Source organism: Trachemys scripta, chromosome 1 (genome assembly GCF_013100865.1).
Source record: "Trachemys scripta elegans isolate TJP31775 chromosome 1, CAS_Tse_1.0, whole genome shotgun sequence".
NCBI lineage: Eukaryota > Metazoa > Chordata > Testudines > Emydidae > Trachemys > Trachemys scripta.
The window spans coordinates 330,562,183-330,585,777 of record NC_048298.1 but is presented as its reverse complement, the minus strand read 5'-3'; the positions used below and the strand labels follow the sequence as shown (position 1 = coordinate 330,585,777).

The following is a 23,595-nucleotide window of genomic DNA, read 5'->3' as shown; positions in this document are numbered from 1 at the left end:
GGGAGCTTAGCAGGAGAGGGGGGAGCTTTGACCACCCTGACATGCTGTGGGAGGAGCTGTGACCCCCCCCCCACAGGCTGTGGGGGGAGCTTGGCAGGAGAGGGGGGAGTTGAGACACTCCCCTGACAAGTTGTGGGGGGAGCTTGGCAGGAGAGGGGGGGGAGTTGAGACACTCCCCTGACTGGCTGTGGAGAAACAGAGTCCCCCCTCATAGGCAGCAGGGCTGGAGAGGGGTGAGCCCAGGACCTGAGTGCAATTGCCCCTGCGCTGGGAGAAGTCCTAGCCTCTCTCAGCCTGGGCCTCACTATGGGTCTGGATGAGACCTGGATCTCGCTTCTGCTGATGGTTGGCACCATGATGTTGGTAGGAGGGTGCCGGAAGCTAACCCGACGCCAAATGCACTCCCGACGCCTTCACCCTCGCACGTTTCTCCTGGAGCTGTTTGCCACTTTCCAAATCTGTGCCTGCACCAATGAGCTCCGGCTGCTGGCCAATGTGCAGCCCAAGCCACACGTTGCCCTCACCCTCACCTATGTTTTTACTGTCCTGCATGGATTGACTCTGACTGGCAGCACATGCAACCCCTGTGGCACCCTGCAACAAATCTTGGATGGTGGGATCTCAGTCAAACAGGGCGGGCTGAAGATTGGAGCCCAGTTTGCTGGTGCAGTGCTGGCCAGAATTTACATGCACTGTATCTGGTCCATGGGGATCATCAAGGTGCACTCTGAGGCACTGGCCGAGGGCTGCTGTAATCCTATCCAAACCACCGAGACCCAGGCTTTTTGCATAGAGCTGCTCTTCTCCACTGTGTTCCAGCTGACCATACTTCAATTTGAGGCAGTTAAACCCAGGCTCAGAGTCCACCTAATTGCTCTTCTCATTACTATGCTGGTGTATGGAGGTTAGTTACCTTTTTTTTTTTTTTTTTTTGGTCCATGATTGTTTCAAGTTATACATATTTTTGAATTATGTGATGTGTTAAAAAATGTGTGCATACAAAATTGTTTGTGTAGTGCTGTTGTTGTGCTTTACAGTGTACAAAATACACTGAACAAGACCTTGATCCAGTAAACTGAACGGGATAGGGATACTTCATTTGGACTCTATATAGATGTAAAGGTCTACCTGCATAGATCCCATTCCAGGATTGGGGCATGAGAATGAAGTGAAGTGAAATCTCTGTTCTAAAGAATTTGCGTCTAGAACACAAATGGGTAAAACTAAGTAAAAAGAGTTTCTCCAGATGGTTCTTTTAAATATTTTACTGAAACGCACAGAAAAATCCTTTCATAATACAACTTTATATTACATGACATCTTTCATGCAACTTGTGTCAATTAATTTGCATCAGTTTAACTACATCAGAGGTTCTCAACCTTTTTCTTTTTGAGGCCCTCCCAACATGCTATAAAAACTTCATGGCCCACCTGTGCCACAGCCACTCTTTTTCTGCATATCCAGTAGATTAAAAGCCAGAGCCTGCGTTGGGGGGGCAAGCAGGGCAATTGCCTCCCAGGTCCCCATGCCACAGAGGGCCCTGCAAAGCTAAGTTGCTCAGGCTTCGGCTTCAGTGCTGGGTGGTGGGGCTTGGGGCCTTGGGCGTCTGTCCCACATGGCGGGGCTTGAACTTTCCGCCCTGGGCTCCAGCAAATCTAATGCTGACCCTGCTTGGCAGACCTCCTGAAACCTGCTCGCGGCCCCCCCATGGGGCCCCGGACCCCTGGTTGAGAACTGCTGAGCTACATCAACGTGCAAACCCTTAACATAGTTATGCTACACACAAGTAAAGCATGGTTTACACCAGTATGATTTAATTAGGTATATTACACTGAGACCTCAGGTAAACCATGACTAGATCCCTGCAAATCAGCAGATATCCGTGGACTATGTTTGCAGATTGCTGATCGGCTGTGGATACAAATTTTGTATCCATGCAGGACTCTACCCATGACCAGGAACAAATGTCTCTCAAATATATATGGTAGTATTAATTGGCAATCAATTAATTCAAGTTACAGCACAACCAGCAATTCTAATCTAAACAAGACCAAGAAGACTGGAGCAAGTCCATGAATATTTGAAGAAACAAGTTTAGCAATTTTGAACTACATTCTGAAGTGAATTTTTGAGGACAAAGGCAACGTGGTGATGCTTCTTAACAGATTTTAAGTGTCTCACCTGAATCTTTCAGCAAAAGTCTTAGAAGAGGGGTGTATTATGCTAATAAAATAGAAAACAGGATTCCTGATTACTAACATTCCTCTGCTGTCTAGCAAATATATGTGTAAGCCAAAGTATGTGTCATGTCATGTGGCTGGTCCTCATAGAGGATAGTAGCTTGTTACTGCTACTAGTTAACTTAAATGGTACTTTTGCACTGTGGATCTAATGCTCTTGGGTTCCAGCCCTACTGATCATCTATGCAGGTCAGTATGGCTCAACCTGATGGAATGTTTGTATTTTTAATTTTTTTAAAAAATACACTGGGATATTACATATTTAAAAAAAACTACATTAAAAGAACATTAAGGTCACAAAATCAACCACTCAAAAGTTAGGAAATTCTAGAACTAAGGTTGCCTGAGCAGTTGTAATTCATCCTTCTTTATGTAACGTTATGATACAGTCGTTAATTACATGATTACCTGCTATTTGTTTTACTGGATCCCTGCCTCATTTAGTGCACAGGATGGACACTGAATGAGGCAGTGGGTTGCAAGAAGAGAAAGAATTGTCTCCTGCTGTTAAGGCAATTGGACTGGGATTCTGGAGAGCTGAGTTCTCTTTCTGCCACAGTCTTCCTATGTGATATTGGGCAAGACTGTTATAATGCATGCGTGAAAAGAGGCTGAATTATGGTTGCCCAGGCAAACGTAATTATGGTATTTCTTAGCTTGAATGCTTGACTTTGCAACCTTAATGTTCTTTTCAGATATTACTGAAAATCATGTGTCGGTGAATAAGATAATCCTCAAATATAAAAATCATGAGGGATGAGTCCAAAAGCTTGTTTAGGCTTTGGTATCCTAATTCACAATGCTGCAGATTAATATTTATAAATTATTAAACTGGGCCATTTTCATTGTTATGTATTTCAAGCATTCATTTTTTTCTCCAACAAATACCAAATAGATTAGACCAGTGGTTCTCAACCAGGAGTCCGGGACCCACTAGGGGGGCCACAAGCAGGTTTCAAGGAGTCTGCCAAGAGGAGCTGGCATTAGACTTGCTGGGGCCCAGGGCAGAAAGATGAATCCCAGCTGTATGGGGCTGAAGCCTGGGGCCGTAAGCCACCCAAGGCTGACACTGAAGTCTGAGCAACTAAGCATTGTGGGGCCCCCTGTGGTGGGGGGCCCCAGGCAGTTGCCCTGATTTCTACCCCCTAATGCTGGCCCTGGCTTTTATATGCAGAAAAATAGTTATTGTGGCACAGGTGGGCTGTGAAGTTTTTGTGGCATGTTGGGGGAGCCTCAGAAAGAAAAAGGTTGAGAACCCCTGGATTAGATCATAATGTGGAGTAATAATTTGCCATTTTAAAAAAATTTTACATTGTTTTACTTGTGTTACGAAAAGTGTACTAAATCTGTGAATTTGAACTAAATTAGATGGTTCGTTTTTAAAAGCCAAATCATGGGTGTGCTTTTCAAACTGACATGCTTCAGTAATGAATGACCCAGAAGTATCCGAGTACATTCCTTATATGTCAGGCTTCAGCCTAAGGTGAATGTTTTATGACCTAGTACATTCAAGAGCTTTGTGCTGCAAGTGTAGGTGAGACTATACGCTAAAAAGTGATTATTTAAAAAAAAAAAAAAAAAAAAAGCTGTTTGTTTATTATTTGCTCCATAACAAATTTGTTTTGTGTACAATTTTTTTTAAAGGATTTTTTCCTCCTTTGTTTTTTTTGTTTTTTTTCCCTGTTCTGGACAGAGACTTGTATGCTGTAAAGTACCTAGTAGCATACTTGGGGACAATTCATAAACCCTGTTTATCTCTGGTAGTTATAAGGCAATTTTCACCTGGGCACTTAATCATAAACTGCTATCACCAAATTTTTTTCACTAGGATCCTAAAGTCTAGCTGGGTTATTTCCTTCTTATATATAATTACTAGTAAACCTGACCCAAAAGAGTGGTGTTACAGGTATACACCTCAATTTATTTTAACTACCACTAATATACATATCAGATGGGTCAAATTAACTGCTGATGATGTGCAAGAAAGTTAGAAAAATCATCATTGTTATTTGTAAACTGAATGACTTTGATAGGGAGTGATTGAGAGACAATAAATTTGGAAGCCTTCAATGTCATATTCTTTCACTTTTTGAAAGTACAAACAGCTTTTATAAAACCCAATCTTTTCTCCCTTGTTACTCTTCATATAGTATTTATGGACGTACCAAAAAACTCATGAGTAATTGGTCCCATGTAATTTAGGTCTTTAAGTATTTTCTGTTTGGAAGAAGGCACTTTATATTTAAAAAGCATAATGTAAAAATGGAAATACAGCTTCTGTACCTTTCATACCCCATAATTTTCACAATAACCCCCAGTCTTCCTGACCATCAAAATTCAAGGGCAAAGAGCTTATTAAGTGATGTGCAATATTACCATTATTTAAAAAAACATACTACAAAATATTTACTGTTGTACTATGAAGTGTTATATAGTATTAAAACTACACTTGTCAAACTAATAAAGAATATTTTGATGCATTATCCTTATGTTTACATGAGACCAGTAGCTCAAAATGTGAACTGGCTGTGATACCTACAGACACGTATCATCCTTGAATGCAGGGAGCCCAGAGAGATACAAATATGAGGGCAAAGTTCAAGGTTGTTTGAGGTACCTTAACTTTGCATTTCTATATTTTCTGGTGTTCCTTTCTGTTTTTGTTTTTAAAGTATAACCTGAATTTTTATGGCTTGTAGATTTTTTTTTTAAATAGTGTTTTATTAAGGTTCAAATTACATTTTTGGTTTAGAAATAAATATCTCAATATTTAAAACTGCCCAAAAGTGTGTGAGGTACCTCAGAGAACAAATAGAAATACAGTGATACTGCCTTGAAGACTTTTCAATCTAAAATTTACACTGTATGTAAAATAACCTTTTAAAATGTTTTGTTAATCATTATCTGTATAACAAAAGATTATAGAAGTTCTCTGTTTACTGAGCAAAACTAGCTATGGAGGACTACTGCTTAAACTTCTAATACTCCATTATCTACTATGCTATTATCTGGGTTGAAGAGGAGCTGATCCCTCATTCACCAAATTTGGCTACGTGGTCCTCTTCGGAAATAGAAGGAGAACAGGAGCCAGAAAATTTCCTCCTACTCTGTTTTATGAACATTAAGTTGTTCTAGCAACTACAGTATTATTAAGAGGAGGGGACGAAAGAAAGCACAAGGGGAAAGAAGCAACAAAGGATGGAGGAGAACAGAGGGGAGAGGCGGGAGGGTTAAAAATTCCTGGATTGAAGATGTGGGAGGGAAAGAGCAAAGAAAAAATTGAAGCAAACTTTTAGGGTGAGAATCATTCTTTGTTTCATTACTGTTTCAGGTGACTCCCTTCATTAATTAGATCAATAGCCAAAAGAAGGTCAAAATATAATTTACCCCCTAAACAGTAGTTAAAATAGATTAAGGTAAATTAGGGAGCTCACCAGTTTTGGTGGATACCATTACATTGTGGAGTAATGTAGTGCTGCATCATGATGTAGTGATGAGTCACTGTAAGGAAAAGAGAATACTGTAAGGATGACAGGAAAAATGTCCAAAAGCAGACCTTTGGTCAGCAAAACAAAAGTGTAAAAGTATGTGTGCACCTCTACCCAGCTACACATCTCTGCTTTTCCACACTTCCATTCTGACCATGATGGACAACCTGTTTTAATGTAAAAACAAATAAGTGAGAGCTGGGGTACTTTCCCAGAAAATTTTGTAATATATGATGCAGTCATACAATTTAGAAAATCAAGACATTTAAAGAGAAATTTTATGTTAAATCTATGTTTTTATTTTTCCTGCCTCTTCCCATTAGGGGCTGCAAGGCAGTTTCTCCTACTGCTGCTACCACTTCATGTTCCTTTGGCTTGTGAGTCCCCACTTCAAAGGAAGGGAGGGCCTTTGTGGGAGCACTGGTCCCCCAAGAATAATTTCTCTTAGCTTTTAGTGGAGGAATGGGAGCTGTGTTCCTGCACAATAGCTCCTACCCCTAAAATTGTTGAGTCCTTCCTTTGAAAAAGTTTGTAGGATAGATCATAAGAACATACATAAGAATGGCCACACAGGGTCAGACCAAAGGTCCATCTAGCTCAGTATCCTGTCTTCCAACAGTGGCCAATGCCAGGTGCCCCAGAGGGAATGAATGGAACAGGTAATCAGCAAGTGATCCATCCCCTGTCGCCCATTCTCAGCTTCTGGCAAACAGAGGCTGGGGACACCATCCCTGTCCATCCTGGCTAATAGCCATTGATGGAACTATCCTCCATGAACTTACCTAGTTCTTTTTTGAACTCTAGTATACTCTTGGCCTTCACAACATCCTCTGGCAAAGAGTTCTACAGGTTGTGTGAAAAAATACTTCCTTTTGTTTGTTTTAAACCTGCTGCCCCTTACAGGCAAAATGAAATTAAAACCCTGCAAGTAAAAAAATTTCTGTACTTTTTGCATGATAAGATAACTACCTGTTTAATGTTTTTAGAAAATCTTTTGTATGTTGGAAAGTTTCATAACTCTTTTTCTGTGTGTCTCTTTTTACATATATCTTCCAGCTCCTCCTCTTTTCTTCCTTTTCTAAATATAAAAGTGCAGGGGGAAAAGTCTCATTTTCATGCCTGACCTGTTCTGCCCAATCTGATTTGTCCATTGTTCCCAATGAGCAGCCTAAACATGTTGTATAAACTACAAAATAGCATCCCTCATTCTAGTCATATATTTACAAGAGTTCCATGTCTGCAGAGATGGCCATCTAATATTTAAGGGCCTGCCTTGTATTATTATGATGGCATAGGAAGGTAGGGAAGAGGCGAGTGTATGCAGGCCATATGCTTCCCAACATCAGGATAGGATCTCCTTAACACAAAGTGGCATAGACTACTGGCTAGATGATGGAAACCAGAAGGCAGCTAGCATACATGCTTTTTGACAGAACGGCAATGTTTTCCCAGTAGCACATTTCCTTCCGTCTTTACCACAAGCTGCAGTTTTCATTCCTAGAATTACACATTTTAAGACAGAATTTCACCCTCAGTATCTAATTCAATATTTCTTATTAAATACCGGTATAATCCTGAAATATTCATTACAAATACTTTGGCTCTGAAACATCAAACACGAAGATGTCAGAGTAGTTTGTCTTAGCTGAAGTAGATTCTATGCTTGGTGATATAAAAACTTCACTGTGAAACATTAAACATTTTGATTAAATACTAAACAGAAAAAATATTGATTTTCCTCATGATCAGCAGTGATGTTGGTCTGTTGTCAGCAGATATTGGAAGATAAGGAAATAATACACTGCCATCACTTTAAATATGCAATGTACGTGCAGCATTCAGCCGTGCATTGTGGGAGCTACAAAATCGAACCACCCCAGCTCACTGAATAGCTTAGCTAGAAAAGACAGCCATGTTTTAAAGTTATAGAAATTAATATGAACTTCATTTTATATTGCCAAACTATATTATAGGCAATGCTCAAATAAGCCTTCATAGGAAAACGATAGCTCAGAGGATTGTCAATGGGTAAGGCTGCATTTTTGTCATGGAAGTCTAAGACTCCTTGGTTTCCATATTTTTTTTTTAAAATGGTAATTTTTGACACTTGGGAATTTTGGCATGCAATAACAAACAGTCAAACCAGTTTCACTGAGAGCTCAGGTATGTGGGCAGTGGAGGGTGGGGTGTCTAACATATCTCTGCTACGTTTTTGTTTTTTTCCCTGAAAAATTTCCCATTGGTGCAACTTCGCCATTGGTATCAATGGTGGGACCACTAGAATAGACAAAGCTTCAAGCACCCACCACCATTTTAAAGTATGTTTACACAATACAAGGAAAAATGCCGATGGGCTGTCGTTATTTTGTCTTCGCTAGCACTCCCACCATCGTAATAATTTATGAGATGCACTGGTATTTGCAACAGTTGGAATTTTTTTAAATCAGAAACAGGCTAGTTTAGATGAGGCCTTAGGTAATGGGATCTCTAGCAACTATTTTATTTTGTTTGATTTATAATGACATGAAAAATGCGCACATTTGCTATTTTGTTTTGAGCTTGTGGTGTGCCATTTTGAGGAAGACGGGTGAGTATATCATATTCTATGATCTCTATGGTTTTGGTTTTTTTAAGATGTCACAGATTTTACTTTGCTGGTTTTTGAAGTGTCTGCATGGCTGAAGCAGAAAAGTGGTGAAGGAATGGCAGCAGCAGATCTATTCTGTCTGCCTTACTGCTCTGGTGCTACTACAGAACTGAACTGGAAGTACTGGGATAGCAGATATAAATAGTTTTACACAATTTTATTATAAAAAAAAAGTATTTTAAAATTAAAATAGTGCGTCTGTGACTTTTGGCCCTCTCCTTTACTATCAGTTTGTAACTTTTACCCTTTATCCTCCATGACCAGGTCATGACTTTCCGTATAATTACCATGATAACCTATTAACCGCAATAAGGGGATGTAGCGCCTATGGACTCTGCATGGCTAGTTTAGTTTAGCTCAGTTCAGAGGTGACAGGAAATTGTTACCATCTGATAGTTCATGTGAAATAAGTTGGGTGGTCTCAGTCTCAGATGGTTCAGAGAAATGAGTGGACAGAGTGGTAAACAACACCAGCATTCTGCTCCGGCTGAGCCTGTAGTTGAATGCTCCTTGGAGCTGTCAAGGTGGCCAGTGTATGGCTTCATGAGCCATGGGAGCAAGGGCTAGGCTGGGTCACCCAGGATCACTATAGGCATTTCAAAATTCCCAATGGTAATCGGCCGGGCGGGAAAGAAAGTTCATGCTTGCAGCTTCCTAAACAGTCCTGTGTTCTTAAAGATGCAAGCGTCATGCGCCTTCCCAGACCAGCCCACGCTAATGTCAGTAAAGAGTTCCCAGTGATCTACCAGAGCTTGCGTAACCATAGAAAAGTAGCCCTTTCTGTTGATGTACTGTGGGGTAGGTGGTCTGGTGCCAGAATAGGGATATCCATGCCATCTGTCACCCCACCACTGTTGTTGTCTCTGGTGGGAGGATTAGCTGTTTGTTTGCTTGCTTGTAGAGGTATTGTAACTCTTCAACTTTATGGTTATATTGTTTTTGTTTTAGTGGCAGGAAACTCTCAAGCCATCTTTAAGTTAAGAGATTTAACTCTTTTTCTTTATTCAGTCAATTTTCTGAAACATCCCTTCACTTCTAGCAGGATTTAACAGGAGCTGAAATTCAGTTTTAGATGAGTGACAACACTCTTATTTTCTTATCCGAGTCTTTCAGCTCTGGTGGTGGGAGAGACAGGCTCACTGTAGGATCCTGGTTAGTGTGGCCCCACTAGTAGAGGAGGAATACTCTTTTTCTGCCTCCCCTTCTGATTACAGTAGGGATGTATCCCCTGTCACTAGAGGCATAGATCTATGGGCTCTAAGGAAGAACACGTGCCTTTATATCCACCCCTGTGGCTCCCTGTATCTTACCCCTATACTGTCCTATGTTGGCCCTTGAGGTATACAGCTGGTGAGAAAACCTACCTCTACAGCCTTCTCTAGAATAAATTTTCCTCTCCTATGAAACTTCATAGAGCTTCCCAAGAGGGACAGCTGGCACGGCATGATCAGAAGAACAAGAAAGTGAGGAGGAAGAACACCTGCAATTGGAGAAGTACCCTCCTCTTCTTCACCAGACAAGGCAATAGTGCCCCTTCTGTTCAAACTGATGATTTCAATATGTTTCAGCAACTTCTGTGTCACATGGCAGATATGTCAGAAATCCCTGTGGAGGTAGTGCAGAAGAAATTGCATAAGCTTCTAGACAGTTTATATAGAGCTGGGTGGAAATGTAGTAAGAAAAGTTTAATGAAAAGTGCCTTTTTTTTTTTTTAAATCAAGGCATTTTAAAAAAAGTTTTGATTTCAATGAACGTCCCCAGGAAATAGATGTATTTCAAAATGAGAAATGTTCATTTTGGAATTTTGAAATTTCATTTAGGAATTTATTTTCATTTTTATATATTTTTTTACATTATTTCATAACATGTCAATAGTGGCAAAACCTAATATTCCTTTTTGAGCTCATCAGCGCTGCATTATCTTGGAGCCTCTCTTATTTAGATTTCACGTTGTGATACCAGTCGGTTAATCAGAATGGGATATCAGAAGGAGGTAACGATCAGCTGGGACAAAAAGCAGGAATCACTGCAGTCAGTCTAACATTCATACAAAGTAAGGGTTCATTGTTCATGCTGATTTATTCATCCATGGAAAATTAGAAGCAAGCTTTAAAAGACTTTAACTCTGGGTAAAATCTGCAAAAACAACCCTCTCACACATGATCAAACACAGGCAGTTTAGCAGCATGAAAATTCTGGTCTGCACATATCACTCTTCAGCAAAATGGCCACCACCAGAATACACATCAAAAGTTAAAACCAAAAAAGCCAAATTATCCCCAGTCTAACTCCACTGATGCAAGTGGTATTACACTAATGATGAATTTAGCCTCCATAATGTACTTCATTTGTCTTTATGGGCCTAATCCTGAGAAATGCTGAGCATCTTCATTTCCATTTGAAGTCAATAGGAGGTGAAGGTGCCTGACATCTCTCAAGATCATCCCTATGTTTAGCCTGAGTTTAAAAAAAAAAAAGTGGAAAAAAGTAATGCATAAGGCAAATTTGATGATGTTTCCCTCCACCTGCCCATTATTGCCTAGCAATTACTTACTATAAGATAATGTACCTGGAAAGATACTGGAGCAAATTATTAAACAATCAATTCGTAAGCACCTGGAGGATAATGAGGTTATAAGGAATAGTCAGCATGGTTTTGTCAAGAATAAAACATGCCAAAGCAAGTTAATTTCCTTCTTTGATAGGATTACTGACCTAGTGCATAGGGGGGAAGCAGTAGACGTGATATACCTTGATTTTAGTAAGACTTTTGAAACCTGACATTCTCATAAGCAAACTAGGTAAATGTGGTCTAGATGAATTTACTATAAGGTGGGTGCACAACTGATTGAAAGATCATACTCAAAGAGTAGTTATGAATGGCTTGTTGTCAAATTGGGAGGGCATATCTAGTGTGGTCCTGCAGCGGTCAGTCCTGGGTCCAGTACTATTCAACATTTTCATTAATGACTTCGATAATGGAGTAGAGAGTATGCTTATAAAATTTGCAGATGACGCCTCGCTGGGCGGGGTTGCAAGCACTTTGGAAGACAGGCTTAAAATTAAAAATGACTTTGTCAAATTGGAGAATTGGTCTGAATTCAGCCAGATGAAAGTCAGTGAAGACAAGTGCAAAGTACTTCACTTGGGAAGGAAAAATCGAAGGCATAACAACAAAATGGGGAATAACTGTCTAAGTAGTAAAACTGCTGAAAAGGATCTGGGGGTTAGAGCAGACCACAAACAGCGTATGAGTCATCAATGTGACGCAGCTGTGAACAAGACTGTTATGATTCTGAGGTGTATTAACAGGAGTGTTGTATGTAAGACACAGGAGGTAATTGTTGTGCTTTACTTGACACTGGTGAGGCCCCAGCTGGAGTACTGTGTCCAATTCTGGGCACCACAATTTAGGAAGGCTGTGGACAAACTGGAAAGAGACCAGAGGTGAGCAACAAAAATGATAAAAGGTTTAGAAAACCTGACCCACGAGGAAAGGTTAAAAAAACTGGGCATGTTTAGTCTTGAGAAAAGACGACTGAGGGATGACGTGATAAGTCTTCCAATATATTAAGGGCTGTTATAAACGGGATGGTGATCAATTGTTCTCCATGTCCACTGAAAGTAGGACAAGAAGTAACGGGCTTAATTTGCAGAAAGGGAGATTTAGGTTAGATATTAGGAAAAGCTTTCTAACTATAATAGTAGTTAAACTCTGGAATAGGCTTCCAAGGGACGTTGTGGAGCCCCCATCACTGTAAGCATTTAAAAACAAATGGGGCAAACACCTGTCAGGGATGGTCTAGGTTTACTTGAGCCTCCCACAGTGCAGGGGGCTGGACTTGATGACTTCTCAAGGTCCTTTCCAGCCCTATGATTCTGTGATTCTACGAATGTTAAAAATTCCATTAAAAAGTTATTGTTAGCCTAACATTAAAATTGTGATCCCTGTTTTCGTGTTCTATTATCATTTGGTGTGGGGTGTGTCGTGCAGTCTGGGCATTGTGTTTCAGATTTCATGGAAGCTTAAAGTGATGGCTTATTACACTTAATTCCCAAGGTACAGAGGTCAGAATCTCTCAATCTATAGTCTGTAACCTTTGGAATTTGCTCCCTGTGGGCATTTGGCCAAGGTTTTTAGGGTAGTCTACAGGGAAAGATGCAAAGTACATTTATATGCTTCAGCTTCTGGTTTATTGTTTGGGGGTTGGGCAGTAACAGCAGCAGTAGTTTTTTTTTTTTTTTTAATTTACCTCATTGTAGATTATGTATACAGTTACTTTTCAAAAGTTAATAAACATAACACCTACTTGCTAAGGCAAAAGGTTTCATAATAAATCATTAAGTAAATGGAACAAAAAATAGAATAAAATTAGTTTTTTAATAAATTTTCTCCATTGAACAGCAATTAGAAATGGAGGTTACGTGTAACTGAAGTTCTTCAGTATGCACTGTGCATATTCACACTCCTGGGATGTGCTGACACGGTGCAGCTACAGTGATGGAACCTTCCAGTAGCAGTGCCTGTTAGAAGCACTTTGGTCCTCTCCTTTCTCCTCCTGACCGAGAGTGCGCACTGGAGAATAAATGCTAAAGCAGAATACCAAGTAATGATACAATTAGGACTCCACAGAAGCAGGGAAGGCAGACAGGGAGTGGGAATATGCAGAGTGTATATCAAAGAACTCCAGTTACAAATAACCAACCTACTTTTCTTCTTAGAGTGCCCTTTGCATATTTCCACCCTTGGGAAAGTTTGGAAAGCAGTACAGTAACTTCTCACTTAACGTTGTTATGTTCCTGAAAAACGCTACTTTAAGTGAAACGATGTTAAATGAATCCAATTTCCTCATAAGAATTAATGTAAATGGGAGGGTTAGGTTCCAGGGAACACACTAAATTTTAAATGAACAATTTAATATTGTACCCAGCAATGATGATTGTGAAGCTTGGTTGAAGTGGTGAAGTCAGAGGGTGGAAGAGGGTGGCATATTTCCCAGGGAATGCCTTACTGCTAAATGATGATCTAGCACTCGGCTGAGCACTCAGGGGTTAACACGTTAATGTAGCCTCACTCTACAAAACAGCAGGAATGGAGGGAGGAGACACAGCATGGCAGAGAGAGAGACACACACTGTGTGTGTGTGTGTGTGTGTGTGTGTGTGTGTGTGAGAGAGAGAGAGAGAGAGTGAGGGAGAGACAGAGACACACACCGTGTGTGTGCAAGAGAGAGAGAGAGATGTGCATTGCCCCTTTAAGTACGTTGACCCCACTCTAAGTACACTGCCTTTTTAAGTAGATCAGCAAGTTGAGACAGCAGCTGCTGCCAGCAAGCTCCCTCCATTCTGAGCCCTGTCATGTCTCCCCCCTGCTCTGTGGAGATGGGGTAAAGGAGCCTGAGATTAACACCTCTCTTCTCCCCACTGTCTCTGCACAACAAGCAGGAGGCTTCTGGGAGCAGCTCCAAGGCAGAGGGCAGGAGCAGCACACGGCAGTGGGGGGAGGGACAGCTGAACTGCCCAGCAGTTGATAGCCTGCTGGGTGGCTGCCACACAGGGAACTTAGGGGCACTGCCAGTCCACCCTCGTTCCAAGTCCCCACCAGTTGGTCCAACGAGCTGCTCTTTCTGCAAGCAGTGGATAAAGCAGGCGGCTGCCAAACAACATTATAAGGGAGCATTGCGCAACTTTAAACAAGCATGTTCTCTAATTGATCAGCAACATAACATTTATTTATTATTTATAAATGTATAACGTTAACCGGGACGACGTTAAGTGAGGAGTTACTGTACAGTAAAGGAGGGACAAGTCCTAATTGAACAATGATTGAAATACTGACCTGCCAAAATGAGCATTGGACCTGGATTCTAAATCTAGTGCATAAGTGACTTGTAAAAGCATGGATTGTTCTTCACATAGCGGTCTTGCAAATTTCAACAATGGAAATGTGCTTGAAAAATGTTGTAGACATAGCCATTCCTCTAGTACTATGAGCTCTAACAGGACCTGGAGAGGAAAGCAAAGCTTTCCTGAAACATTCCGCAATACAGAGTCTGACCCATCCAAATAATGGTTGAGCTGAAATGGCCTACCCTTTGAAGAACCGGTATAAGGAGATAAACAACCTGGGAGAAGCTCTGAAGTCTTTAATTCTATCCAGGTAATATGAGAGTATTCTTTTTTTCATCTCAAGGAATGTAATCTAGCATCTTCCTTATCTATATTAGGTTTTGGAAAAAATATGGGTAAGCTAATCATTGATTCTTCTTTGAGTAGTGTCCCTATAAATGCTTGTGATGGACTTCCCCGGGGTGCAGCCTGGAACTGGGGTACCGCTGAGTCCTCTGGCATACCAGTCTGGGCCCCCTCTCATACTGTGAGGCTGTGACAAGCTGCAATCCTCTAGGTCTTGCTCTTATACAGCCATACATAAGCAGGGACACACCAAGCTACAGTTACATGAATGCTTCTCCTAGCCACTCATGAACTAACAATAGAGAGGCTCCGACCAGTTTCCCCCAGCTCCCCAGAGCTGTACTGTCTTTCCCTGATCAGAAGCCTGACCAGTGCAAGTTATTACCCAGTGTGCCTCTCCCTCAATGTGGAGAGGACAAAGCACCAGCCCCTGTTCCTGAGCAAATTTCCCTTTCACTTCAAACAACACACTGTTATAAGTAAAAAATATAAAACAGAGTTATTAACTACAGAAAGATAGTTTTTAAGTGATTATAAATAATAGCATTCAGATCAAAGTAGATTACCTAACATACAAAACAAAACCGCAATCTGTTCTATAAACTAGACAGGATTTGAATCAAGCAGTGTCTCACTCTGATGGTACAAACAGTTAACCAGTCTTCCCTCTTTCCCGCCTGTGACTACCTTCCCCATTCAGTGTTTGTTCCTCAGGTGTTGAGTTGTGGGGGGAGTGAGGGCAAGTGATGATATCACTTCCCCATTTTATAGCTTCTTTCATGTGGAGGGAACTTCATTGCTCCAAGCAAAGTCCCCACTCCCCAGCACAATTTGTGGGAAAAGCACAGACACAAGATGGAGTCTAGAATCACATGATCTAGTCACATGCCATTGTATACTTCAATGAGCCATAGCAGGGGCCGTTATCCTTATTCTGGCTAGAATGTTCATAGGAAAGCCCATCAGGTGGGGATACCCTTCTTCCATGGCCCAGGGCCGCCCAGAGGATTCAGGGGGCCTGGGGCAAAGCAGGGGAGCTTGTATTCACCGGGTGGCGCTCCGAGTCTTCAGCGGCGGGTCCTTCACTGGCTCTGGGTCTTCCGCGGCACTGAAGGACCCCCCGCCGCCGAAGTGTCACTGAAGTCCCGGAGCGAGGTGAAGGACCCCCTGCTGCCAAAGTGCCGCCGAAGTCCCGGAGCGAGGTGAAGGACCCCCTGCTGCCAAAGTGCCGCCGAAGACCTGGAGCACCGGTGGGTGACTAAAAATTAAAAAGGCGCCTCTAGCCAGGAAAGGGATTCTCAGCCAGGGCTCGCGGGGCCCATGTGGAACCTGGGGCAAATTGCCCCACTTGCGCCCCCCCTCCCCCCCCCCGCGCGGGTGGCCTTGCCATGGCCTATTGTGTTTCTTAATGGGCCATTACCTTGAATGATTCATCCACAATGTGCTGGTTAGACTGGATGTAAACTACCTTGTGGGTGTTACCCAGGAGCAAGCACATTTGAAGTATGGGTACATAGTCAGTATCCTATTCAGCAAACCATAACTTTTCCTTTGACATCTTACATGACACAGTTCATATAAAACATATCAATCATATTGCCATAGTAAATATGGGGGTGCCAGGGTGTTGCTTTGGGGTACAGAATGTCACAGTGTTCCAGTGTAGGTGTGCTTGCATCCCTGCGCTGCTGATTGGAGAACTTTGGTAGCAGTATCCATTAGGCTTGTGCTGTCTCGTGCTGCTCCATGAGGCTAGCCAACCTGCGCAGGCTAACCCACCTCAGTTCCTTCTCAAGCGCCCCAGGCTAGAGACAGAGCCCTTAGCAGTCCGTTAAGACTATTGTTTCTTATTTTACATACCTATAGTTAATTAGTCTCCTACTTAAGAACATAAGAATGGCCGTACCGGGTCAGACCAAAGGTCCATCTAGCCCAGTATCCTGTCTACTGACAGTGGCCAATACCAGGTGCCCCAGAGGGAGTGGACCAACAGGCAATGATCAAGTGATCTCTCTCCTGCCATCCATCTCCATCCTCTGACAGACAGGCTAGGGACACCATTCCTTACCCATCCTGGCTAATAGCCATTAATGGACTTAATCACCATGAATTTATCCAGTTCTCTTTTAAACTCTGTTATAGTCCTAGCCTTCACAACCTCCTCAGGTAAGGAGTTCCACCAGTTGACTGTGCGCTGCGTGAAGAAGAACTTCCTTTTATTTGTTTTAAACCTGCTGCCCGTTAATTTCATTTGGTGACCCCTAGTTCTTGTATTATGGGAATAAGTAAATAACTTTTCCTTATCCACTTTCTCCACATCACTCATGATTTTATATACCTCTATCATATCCCCCCTTAGTCTCCTCTTTTCCAAGCTGAAGAGTCCTAGCCTCTTTAATCTCTCCTCATATGGGACCCGTTCCAAACCCCTAATGATTTTAGTTGCCCTTTTCTGAACCTTTTCTAGTGCCAGTATATCTTTTTTTAGATGAGGAGACCACATCTGTACGCAGTATTCGAGATGAGGGCGTACCATCGATTTATATAAGGGCAATAATATATTCTCAGTCTTATTCTCTATCCCCTTTTCAGTGATCCCTAACATCCTGTTTGCTTTTTTGACTGCCGCTGCACACTGTGTGGACATCTTCAGAGAACTATCCATGATGACTCCAAGACCTTTTTCCTGATTCGCTGTAGCTAAATTAGCCTCCATCATATTGTATGTATAGTTGGGGTTATTTTTTCCAATGTGCATTACTTTACATTTATCCACATTAAATTTCATTTGCCATTTTGTTGCCCAATCACTTAGGGCAGGTCTTCACTACAGGGCGGGGGGTCGATTTAAGATACGCAAATTCAGCTACGCGAATAGCGTAGCTGAATTCGACGTATCGCAGCCGACTTACCCCGCTGTAGGGACGGCGGCAAAATCAACCTCTGTGGCTTCCCGTCGACGGCGCTTACTCCCTCCTCCGCTGGTGGAGTAAGAGCGTCGATTCGGGGATCGATTGTCGCGTCCTGATGGGACGCAATAAATCGATCCCCAAGAGGTCAATTTCTACCCGCCAATTCAGGCGGGTAGTGTAGACCTAGCCTTAGTTTTGTGAGATCTTTTTGAAGTTCATCACAGTCTGCTTTGGTCTTAACTATCTTGAGCAGTTTAGTATCATCTGCAAACTTTGTCACCTCACTGTTTACCCCTTATAGTTATACTATACTTATAGTTTTAGTTGTAGTTTTCCCCTTTCTTATTTACCCTAAAAAAAACAAGAGAGAGAAAAAGAGACTTTATTTTCTTTCCTCCCTTTTTACCTGCTGGGGACCCTTCCCTCCCCAACAGGGTATGCCCAGTTCACCAGGCTTCAAGAAGTGCCGCACCAAGAATATAACAGGGTTCAAAAAAGAACTAGATAAATTCATGGAGGATCGGTCCATCAATGGCTATTAGCCAGGATGGGCAGGGATGGTATCCCTAGCCTCTGTTTGCCAGAAGCTGGGAATGGCGACAGGGGATGGATCACTTGATGATTACCTGTTCCATTCATTCCCTCTGGGGCACCTGGCATTGGCCACAGGATACTGGGCTAATTGGATCTTTGTTCTGACCCAGTATGGCCGTTCTTATGCACCTGTAAAGAGGCTATCCCAATTGCGGATAACCACTCTCAGTGCCTCTGGGAAGGCCACATACAACAGAAGTGTGCTCTTTGCCAACAACTCCAGCCAAAATCGCGCAAAGACAGAGAACTCTGCCAGAAGATCATTTTCATGGAGGCAGCTCTCTGGACATAAGTCTTCCCCACAGCCTTCTACATCTTAGGGATGTGGGTTGAAGAAATAGGCTCTGGACCCCTCTCACAAATCATCTAAGAGAGAGGAAGAGGTCCCCTCAGTGAGCCCAAAAATAGCCATAAGCGATCACCATCTTGCTCAGTATCTTCAGCACTCAGACCATCTCAGTCTGGCACCCATGCCTCATGAAGACCGATGGCAACTGGTATCGCTGACAGGCCCATGGACCTGATGGGCACGGGCACCAGGTCATGGGTACCAAAGGACAAGAGTAAGCACTCTAAAAAGATGCTCCTTGTATGCGAGTCCGCTTCTGAGCTGCCAGCGACAGCTCACCTGGCACCAGAAAGACCAGTGTGGACAAGGCCTCCTTCCCCCTGGCATCACCATTGATGCCAGGATGATCAGTACTGGCAGAATCCCACCATTCCAGTGATCTCCACATGCTGGATGCACCCAAGTCCCCACCCCTTGGTACTGAGACTCTGCCAAGCATGGGAAGTATCCCCGCTGCCATGCCATGTCCCTCTGCTCTCTAGAGAGGGTTCAGACAGTGAGCCCAATACCCGCAGATGGCCCCATCACCAACATCTTGGTACAGCCACTCATGGGCATCACCACCAGGCTGTATGCCATCCCAATGGCGATACTGAGACTCTCTCAAGCTTCAAGCTTTGCCTGAGAATCCTCTCGGTACGCTCTCTCAGCTGCAGCATCCAGGGTTTTGGAACCGCCTCAAGACATAGAGGAACAGGAAGCCAATACTGAGGAGGAAGTGACACCAAGGACCATATCCTCCTCTTCTCCAGACAAAGCCATCATGCCTCCCCCACCATCTTTGGGCAGATCACTTTCATCTCGTCCAGGAGCTGCCAAAGAGGGTGGCAGACACCCTTCTGATACCACTGGAGGACGTTAAGGACACCCACCATCAGCATTTTGACATCCAGTCTTCCTGTTCCAATGTTGGAATGATCGTCGATAAGGGGACCATCTTGAATTTTTGAGCCTTGACAAACTTGATAAGTCCTAGAGATTGTTCGAACCAGGGAATCCATTCATTTTACCTCCCTACCCACACCACAACACTCTTCCCCTTCCCTCTTCAGGGATCCTTCTCACAAGAATTTGCTATGACAAGAGATAGATTGCCTCTTCCAGTTAGGAGCTATAGAACCAGTTCCTCAACATCTATGAGGCAAGGGTTCTACTCTCGTCATTTCCTAATACCCAAAAGGAAGAGAGGTTGGAGACCCATACTAGACCTCAGAACTCTCAACAAGTTTGTCAAGGCTCAAAAATTCAAGATGGTCACCTTATTGATGATCATTCCAGCACTGGAACAGGGAGACTGGTTTTTGACCCTCGACCTCCAGGATGCCTATTTTCACATCTCGATCATACCTGCTCATACACCATTTCTCAGATTCACTCTGGGACACGACCACTAACAATACAGAGTGCTCCTGTTCGGGCTATTGTTGGCCCTGAGAGTATTTTCCAAGGTTCTCTCAGTGGTAGCCACTCATTTATGCTCTCAAGGGATAATGATCTGCTAGACAGGAAGGAAGGAAGGAAAGACTGCCAGAAACAATGCACATTTTTTGAAGCCGTGCTTCTTCACTTTGACCTCTGTCGTGATCAGTAAGTTAACTATGTTGTTTTAATGTTTAATTTAATTTTTTTACTAAGTGTAACTATACTAACTAATACAACACTGCAACTAACATATTTATTTATTTATTCTTAGACAATTGCACTAATTACGGAGACAAACAGCTCTAAGGTGGCCTAATGTTGTGGCAGTTGGAAGGAACTGAGGTGGTAATGGTGCCAATGATCTTCCTTTAGCCACACCTCCCTAACTGCTGCCACAGGATCTGGGGATGGGAGGGGCAAAGCACTTCTAACAGGCATTACTACAGAAGGTTTCACTGTCCTAGCTGCACCAGGTCAGCGCATCCCAAGAGACTGACTGTGCAGGGGGCACTCGCAGAAGAACTGATACTATATAGTACCGATCAAGGACAGTGACAGAGATAGGGCTTATCACTATCTACATTGGAAACTCAGATGTTGTCAGAAGGGGGCTGAGTTATAGCCAGTGTTAGAGCATGTTTTTTTAAAACTTGTTTTAAAAACAGATCTGCCCAGTTCACCTGACCAGACAAACCAAATCAGAATTAAACTGTATTTAAAATCAGTTCTGCTAGTGCTGTTTATTACCAGTGTAACAAAACATCCATTTAATGTAGTATCTTGGATTAACATTTGTGTCCCTATACCAAATATTTCCGCTCAAAGAAATACAAGAGAGATGATTTAGTTTAATTTTGTTTAAAACTTATTGCAGGAGGAAACCTCACTGGAGCAATATTTAACCCAGCATTGGCCTTTTCATTACATGCAAGTTGTTTCCATGACAAATTCTGGGATTATTCACTAGTGTATTGGATGGCCCCTTCCTTAGGTAAGTGCCTTTATGCTTTTTTGCCCTTGAAAAAACATATTGTAACAACACGTGATTCAGGGAAAGAAATCAATGTCCTTTATTTTCACAATCTACTAGTTTTTCATTTCAAATTGAATCCAAAAAGCTACATTAATGCAATGTTAAGGTTAGAACTTGACTCAAGTCAGAACATTCAAAGTTATGGTTCCCAGAGGAATCATAATTTGTCCTTCTTGCATATATAGAGTGAGTTTTTAATTTTATGCCATATAGAAGTAGTACATATGACTTAGGTGGATGAGATTGTATCTTTCATTGAACCAACTTCTGATGGTGAAAGAGACAAGCATGAGCTCTGTGTCAGCTTGAAAGCTTGTCTCTTGCACCATCAGAAGTTGGTCCAATAAAAGATATTATCTTACACATCATCTGACATACATATGATTTAGTAAGGTTTGCTGTAGGGAACATAACTTTGAATTGTCTGACTGAGATTTATATCTCAGCCTTACTGCCACATTAACTTAGCTGTTGGAATTATTAGTTTGGGGATTCTTTTCTTTCTTATAAGAAGAAGTGAGGTATCATTTTCTTTGACTATGTGATCATTAATTTACACATGTAAAGTCTGTATGCTTGTAGGGTGCTTTCAAAGGAACAATGGCAAAATTCCAAATTGGTGTGCAATACAGGCAGATCCCTTTTAACTGGTCAATTTTAAACTGACACACCTTATCTACTTTGCTCTGCCAGAATGATATTCCAATCTGATATAGCTGTCTTTCATTTGGCCCTGGTGCCTCAGTTTTAAAATTCTGGTTGTTTGAGATGTGCAACAAACTGTAGGGCTGTACAGGTTCTAGCAAAATATCAGCCACATGTGCTGGGTTCTGGCAGATCCTAAAAGGGAGGGTGAGCTGTGAAAGTGAAAAATAGCCTGAGAGAATTTGAAAATGGACAGAAATTGGTCAGCTTGTATCCGTCTAGTTAGATTCTGTACTGCTTAATTGCAACACACACAAAAACTAAGAAATCTGGATTTTTCTTAAGTATTGGGCTAATTGCTCAAAATAAGAACAGGAGAACACCCAGTGTGTTATTAATGTGAAAATGTACTTTTTCCTCCTCCTTATTAAAGTCCAGACTTGGCAGCTTCCACTCCATGAAATCTAAACATGCCCTACTTTGGTGATGTCACAGCTGTCATAGAACCCCACTGGAGGCTAGAACTGGCCTGTAGTGGTAAGATGTCATTTTTAAGTACAAAATGAGGATATTAAAAGAGCAACTTAGCAACATCGCACAAGACAGTACCTCATTTTAAAAAAGCCCTGTTAACGTACTCTACTTCTACATGTCAGTCCTCGCCTCCCCCACAGATCCAATGTGACATGACTAGCTTTGAAAAGAAGCTGGCATGTCAAAGTATGGAAAACTGGAAAAGGATGTGTGTGGAGGCAGAGTAAACAAAGTCAGTGTGCTGAATGCTCCTAAGCCTTGTAACTTGGATCAGTTGGCACATAACTTCAAAGTTTTTGGATTATTGTTGTATTTTCAAGTCAGTTAAACTACATATGCTCTGTTTGGCTTTTAAAAGTAGATTTTTCCACACAATCTGTGTCTGTTTTGAATAATCTATTCTTAGGGTAAGAAATCTGACAGAGAAGAATTAATTAATGCTGTGATCTTGTACAGGTTCTGCAAGATTTCTCTTTGCAGGAAACCAGGTTGGCTGTGATCCTTTGCCAGGCACTAAATTTGCATGTCCCTTTCTACAAGGAATTGCCTTTTTTTTTTTTAAGCAGTCTCCACTGTTCTTTAGACTCACAAACATATATTTTAAAATCTCTTTTACTGTATATAGAACTTGGACTTACGTTCCTCAAATGTATTTACTTAACTGCCTTTTTGTATTTTGTCCCATCAGGTTCAGTACTTGTGGCCATTGTGTGGGGTGAAATCCTTCCTCTGATATTCTGAGATATTTTAAAATGGTGAACTCTAGAACTACATGTGTTAAAAAGAGACTCTTAAAAACTGAACTGAATTGCAGCAACACAGTACATAGAGGGAAGACACCTGGATACACTGATTTCCTTACAGGCTTTCCAGGTGATTTTGTTTTGAAATACAGTCTTAGAACTTTACAGTAGAACTTAATTACAGTAACAAATTGGTATGGTGAGAACAAGACTGGAAGTGTTTATCACATATTTCTCAGTTAAGCCATGTATATGAGGAAAAACACTATTGCAAAATTAACTTGCCCCTTTAAATTTAATCCAAAATGCCATTCATTGACCTTTCTTTCAAACCTATATACAATGTCAATTGTAGAGAGAGAGACAAAAGTTATCTGAAGAGGTTAGGTATCTGCCACTACTGGTGGGGCATGTGGCCCCACAGGATGCTACTCGCTAGAAAAATTCCAAAGCTCAACACGAGAGGCACCATTTCCCACAAGTGTGAACATGCAGAGGTGACACTCTCAAAAAAGACGAGTTACTGATAAGTACTAACCCACCTTTTCCTCTTGTGAGGAATCTGCCTCCTCGCTATCGTTTATTGGCTCATTAGGGCCCAATCCTACATGATAGTAAAAATTGCAGAATCAGGCCCATACTTCAATTATTTTTGTCCACTCTTTTTCTGAGTACTAAGTAATTAATTTTTGGTCCTGATTGACAGCAGCTCATTTTCTATTAACTTTGCCTAAGACTAGTCAGCATTACGAGCACAAGGAGTCTGATAGGAGAGTTAATCAATACAATTGGAC

At 41.9% G+C, this 23,595-nt stretch overlaps 1 protein-coding gene across 1 annotated transcript; it reads left to right on the top strand.

The window, feature by feature from the left end:
• Positions 1-38: 38 nt before the first annotated feature.
• AQP11 (aquaporin 11) lies at positions 39-22,850 on the top strand. Its single transcript, XM_034759106.1, has 3 exons — positions 39-904; positions 20,721-20,837; positions 22,747-22,850. The coding sequence occupies exons 1-3, from the start codon at positions 307-309 to the stop codon at positions 22,797-22,799; spliced, it is 768 nt and encodes a 255-aa protein (XP_034614997.1). The 5' UTR covers positions 39-306; the 3' UTR covers positions 22,800-22,850.
• Positions 22,851-23,595: the final 745 nt, after the last annotated feature.

What these genes read in the sequence shown, in the direction of transcription:
- AQP11 (XM_034759106.1), top strand. Translation starts at nt 307, where the DNA reads ATGGGTCTGGATGAGACCTGGATCTCGCTTCTGCTGATGGTTGGCACC. An exon ending in TACTATGCTGGTGTATGGAG is followed by an intron (nt 905 to 20,720) that starts GTTAGTTACCTT and finishes AACTTATTGCAG; the next exon opens with GAGGAAACCTCACTGGAGCA. An exon ending in TTGGATGGCCCCTTCCTTAG is followed by an intron (nt 20,838 to 22,746) that starts GTAAGTGCCTTT and finishes TTGTCCCATCAG; the next exon opens with GTTCAGTACTTGTGGCCATT.